General features: G+C 33.7%; 1 protein-coding gene across 1 annotated transcript; it reads left to right on the top strand.

The window, feature by feature from the left end:
- The first annotated feature begins 1,034 nt into the window (after positions 1–1,034).
- On the top strand, positions 1,035–2,473 carry LOC125370211 (LOB domain-containing protein 40). Its single transcript, XM_048375092.1, has 2 exons — positions 1,035–1,430; positions 1,531–2,473. The coding sequence occupies exons 1-2, from the start codon at positions 1,241–1,243 to the stop codon at positions 2,229–2,231; spliced, it is 891 nt and encodes a 296-aa protein (XP_048231049.1). The 5' UTR covers positions 1,035–1,240; the 3' UTR covers positions 2,232–2,473.
- Positions 2,474–5,032: the final 2,559 nt, after the last annotated feature.

Genomic DNA, 5,032 nt, shown 5'->3' with positions numbered 1-5,032 from the left:
TATCTTATACACCTGTCCTTAATTTGTTTATATTCCATTTTTGACCCTCATTCATCTTTGCTCAATAATACTACCAAAACTTCTGAAACTTTTTTCTTTTTGAATTAGTTGGTTAAATTATAGTTTTTATTTATGGATGTTGGTTTTCAAATGTAATCAAATATTAAGTTATAATTAACTATTGGCTTCACTTTTTTTCTTCACATTTCATACTCATTTTTAAAATCTGATACTTTAGAAAGAAAATAGTGAATTTTTTGTACTTCATTATATTATTTTTTCATAATAAATAAAAGTAATATTGGAAAAAGTTGATAATTTATATTTTTAAAACAGCACTGTTTAAAAGTAAAAAATTCTTAAAAACAATATATTATTTATTTTTAAACAAATAAAATATTACTTAGTACTAATTATATTTTTTATATATAATTCAGGCTACTCATTTTGTCAGTTTAGTTGGCATAAAATAAATGTAATTATTTCTTCACTGTATATTTAAAATATAATTTGTTGTCAAAATAAAGTTGTAATTCACTAATTAAAAGATATATTTAAAAATATAATAAAAATAATAATATTAAATTGATAATTAAATTTTTCCACATATAAAAATCTAAAAATAAATTATCAAAATAAATCATAGAGGATTAAAAAAATATTGTCTGAGAGCAATGGATCGCTTTTCGATTTCTAACAGTAATACTGAGGAGGAAGTGTTAAAAAGTGCTATTGGCTGTTGTGGTGGAAAGGGCACAGTAATTTCCAATGCAATTAGCAGGCAAACAAAAGTATATGCGTCGTCGGTTACCAAAACAGAAGCCAAGCAAAATCCATTGCTTATTTATGCTGGCCAAGCCAATGCAACAGTACACACCAATCAAAGAGCCTACAGAGTTACATTTACTGGGAGTTTCGTACACGCTCCTTGCACGAGACTGGTGCTAATCATTACTCCAATTGCATCATTAATATTCTTAATTTCTTATAAAAAGAAAAAGCAGTACAAGAAGAACTCCTTGAATGTGGAAACCAGTGCTTTTTTTTTTTGGACATTAAAACAAGTTGCGTACTCTCTCAAGTCTAAACCAACCGGCTTCTCCTCACAAGTCTGCTTTCCCTCTTAAATACCCACTTCTCTCCTCTCTTTTCTTTCCCCAAATTTCAATTTTTCTTCTTCTTCTTCCTCTTCTTTCTTGATCGAATTAAAGCACTTTCTTGCTTTCTTGAAATACCCAGAATGCGGATGAGTTGTAATGGATGTCGAGTTCTACGTAAAGGCTGCAGCGAGAACTGCAGTATTAGACCTTGCTTACAATGGATCAAAAGCCCTGAGTCTCAAGCTAATGCCACTGTCTTTCTAGCAAAGTTTTATGGCCGTGCCGGCCTTATGAACCTTATCAACGCTGGCCCTGAACACCTTCGTCCTGGTTAGTACATATTTATGCCTGTAAGATATTGGGTATTTCTTTCGTTTCAAGAACTCAAAATGAATGCTTATTCTCTGCCTGTTTTCTTCTGGGTTTGCAGCGATTTTCAGGTCTTTGCTTTATGAGGCATGTGGTCGGATAGTGAACCCTATTTATGGGTCTGTTGGGTTGCTATGGTCTGGAAGCTGGCAACTCTGCCAAGCCGCCGTAGAAGCTGTTCTTAAAGGAGCCCCGATCACTCCGATTAACTCCGAAGCGGCTGCCAATGGCCATGGACCGCCGCTGAAGGCTTATGATATTCGTCACGTTTCCAAAGATGAGAACTCTGCTGCCTCCAACGAACCTAGCCGAGTTAAGACTCGTTCCCGGGTCAGGAGAGCCATGAAGCCTAAAGCTAATAACACTAGTACTGCAACAAATAATACCAAGCCATATGCTGAGTTGACTCGGTCGACGAGTCATGAATCGTCACTGAGTCACCAATCCGAGTTGGCAATGATGGACGTTACTGAGAGCAAAGAAACGGAGAGTATGGTCTCTGTCGAAACGGCTGAGGCTTCCCTGCTGTTTCGAGCCGAGCCGGAGTCAGCCACGAAGGGCAATGAGGGAAATTTACAGGATCATGCTAGTACAGAAATGGTTGGAGTTGGACTGGAGCTGACTCTTGGACTCGAGCCTACAGCACGTGAGAACCACGTGGTTCCTGTCAAGAAAAGGAAAATTGAATCCTACGGCTACGCGTCATCGGATCACGACACGTGTAAGATAGAGCTGGGACTTGATTGTCCAGCAAGTCACTAATCAAACAAAATGTAAATTACTGTAAGAAGGTTCAGTTTTGTCGGCTCAGCTTCATCGGCTCTTCGTCTAGAAAAGAAGTCACTTTTTTTCTTTTTCAATTTCCTTTGGTTTTTCCTTTTTTCTTATGGTTTTCTTTGGGACCCTTAATGGTGAAACAATAGAGGTGTACAAATATGTTCTTTTTTTCTTTTTACATTGATAGACATGGAAAATCAACAGAGGGATCTTCCAAATTCTCAACATTTCTTGACTGACATGTCTTGAAGTCCTAAATATATGATCAGGTCTTGAAGTCGAATGAATCATATTTTCAGACCAATCACTTGAAAATAATTTCTAAGAAGATAGGTATTGAATTTGACAAAAGACAATTTACTATTTTTTGGGTGTATGGTTCCAGTGATCATTTATGTAATATTTATTTATTTAAAATTAATAAATAAATATCAATTATTAAGACAATCAAATATGTAGTGTTCTGGAAAATTTTATTTAGGAAATTTTAATTTTTATTGTTTTCTAATATGTTCTTAGAAAAATCGTTTTTTTTTTCTGTGTATCTCAGCAGTTGAACTCCAAAAAGAAAAAGACGAAACAAATAAAAAACTGATGATGAAAAGGAACGTCTAACTCGGCAGGATGGATACGAAGCGATGGTAGCTATGCAACATATAAATACTCCGTTTACTCTTTTGATTTACTTACTGAATCTTATAATTTTTATATATTTTAAATATTAAATTATTAATAATTTGTGTTTAAATTTATTAATATTATTAATAATTCTAGTATTCAATGTTAAATAAATCTGTTAATTATTAGATATAAAATGGATAGTAAAAATTTTAATTTTATCAAAATATTTAAAATTTATCAAAACTGACTATAGTTAAAAAAAATTAAATTATAAAATTATTTCTTTTTAGATTTTTGACTTCAATAAAAATTACCATATGACCGGTTTTAGATAATAAACTGATAAAAAATTTAATTAATAGTAAAATATCAAGCAATTGACACTAAACGGAGTAATAATTATTGAATCAATGATGTTTATTTTAAAAAAGAAAAAGTCAATGATGTTAATAACTTTAAATGTAAACTGTACTAAAATGTCACATAAAAGATTTACTAAATTAAACTACATAATCGGCTTTTGCAACTTTTTCCATATACTATCCAAATTTCAATACTAAAAATAGTCAAGAATAATTAATAATTCCTTTTATTCATTAAAAGATTGCCGGTTCTAAGAGTTTAATTACAGAGAGAGAGAGAGAGAGAGAGAGGATGGATCGCTGGGAGTGGGAGTGGGAGTGGGAGTAGGAGAGAGAAGCAGTCCTTTTTGAAAAGGACAATTGAAAGTCTCTGTTTCCAACTACTAAAACAAGGTATTTTACGAGTTATGGGAGGGTTACTGCAAAGCATAGGTGTCAGGCTGGTGGCCAGGATGCTCCCTGCCATGTCCATGCGCATGTCTTGCACCTGTACTCCTACTGTTTCTCTTTCCCACCGGGCACAGCTGCATTTTTGTTTGCCTCTAGAGGAGCATATTAATCCTTAAATTAATTCTTTTATGCAATTAAACCTCTGCATTTATCAAAAAGCAGTAATTTATTAGTTTACTCCCTTCAAACGTAAATAAAAATGAAAGGGTTCTTATGCAGACGTAAATATGATATATGATATACAAGTAAATTGATTATTTGAAAATAAATCGAAACTATGATGGATGCCTGAAAGAAATGCAAAGCAAAGTTGATATTTTTATATATGTGCAGATAGGGGATCCTATGGGGAGGGGGGGTTGAGCTCTCTTTTTTTTAATCTAACGAATTCGATGAATTCCTCCTAAAGATTCACACCAGAATAATCCGAGTTGATGAAAGTTACTTCGGAAATAAAAAAAAAAAGAGTCAAATTCATTTGGGCTAGTCTCCCGCTTCAAATAAAAAACAATTGTTTCCCTCTCGACGATGAAGCTTATCCCCTATCGTCGAGCTGGCCGACCTTGACCCCTGTTATTTTGAGGTCATATCTAGTATTCAGAGTTTGCCTCAATTTGGTATCACTCTCGCGGCCCGCACCGAAACAATGCTTTACCCCTAGATGTCCAGTCAACTGCTGCGCTTCAACGCATTTCGGGGAGAACCAGCTAGCTTTGGGTTCGAGTGGCATTTCACCCCTAACCACAACTCATTCGCTGATTCTTCAATATCAGTCGGTTCGGACCTCCACCTAGTTTCACCCAAGTGTCACTTTGGTCCCTTAATTTTTTGCGTAAAGAGATCAAATAGGCTGATTATCATGTTTTCTAGCAAATAAGTCCAAAACTTTCAATTTTCAGACAAAAAACTCTAAAATCGAAGTGGAACTTGCATGTGATATAAATATGATAAAAAATATTAAATAATACTAATTAATGAATTAAAAATAGAAATTAACTTTTGATATTTAAAATTGGTTAACCACTGTTACTATCTTTCCTCAAATTAGAAAAACCCTAAGATTCACTTTAAAAGAAAGAATTAATTCAAAAATATCTTCTTCATCAACAATGTCAAAACAAAGGTATTCACCACGTCACTAACAATCAATGGCTCGTCCTGCAATTGCATAAGGGCCTAATTATGGGTATGAAGCGCTACCTCGTTTTTACAACTATGATTTGAAGGCACCAAAATGGGTTGCTAACAATCTAAGAAGGAAGTTCTACTCATGCCCATTTTATAAGGTAAAAGTTATAACAGAAAAAATCTATTGTAAATAGGAATTGTTCCCTAATTTTTTAATTTTGAATA

This window comes from Ricinus communis, chromosome 5 (assembly GCF_019578655.1).
Source record: "Ricinus communis isolate WT05 ecotype wild-type chromosome 5, ASM1957865v1, whole genome shotgun sequence".
NCBI classification, from domain to species: domain Eukaryota; kingdom Viridiplantae; phylum Streptophyta; class Magnoliopsida; order Malpighiales; family Euphorbiaceae; genus Ricinus; species Ricinus communis.
Note: the sequence above shows the minus strand (reverse complement) of the source record. Positions and strands in the feature narration are given on the sequence as shown.

What these genes read in the sequence shown, in the direction of transcription:
- LOC125370211 (XM_048375092.1), top strand. Translation starts at nt 1,241, where the DNA reads ATGCGGATGAGTTGTAATGGATGTCGAGTTCTACGTAAAGGCTGCAGC. An exon ending in CCCTGAACACCTTCGTCCTG is followed by an intron (nt 1,431 to 1,530) that starts GTTAGTACATAT and finishes CTGGGTTTGCAG; the next exon opens with CGATTTTCAGGTCTTTGCTT.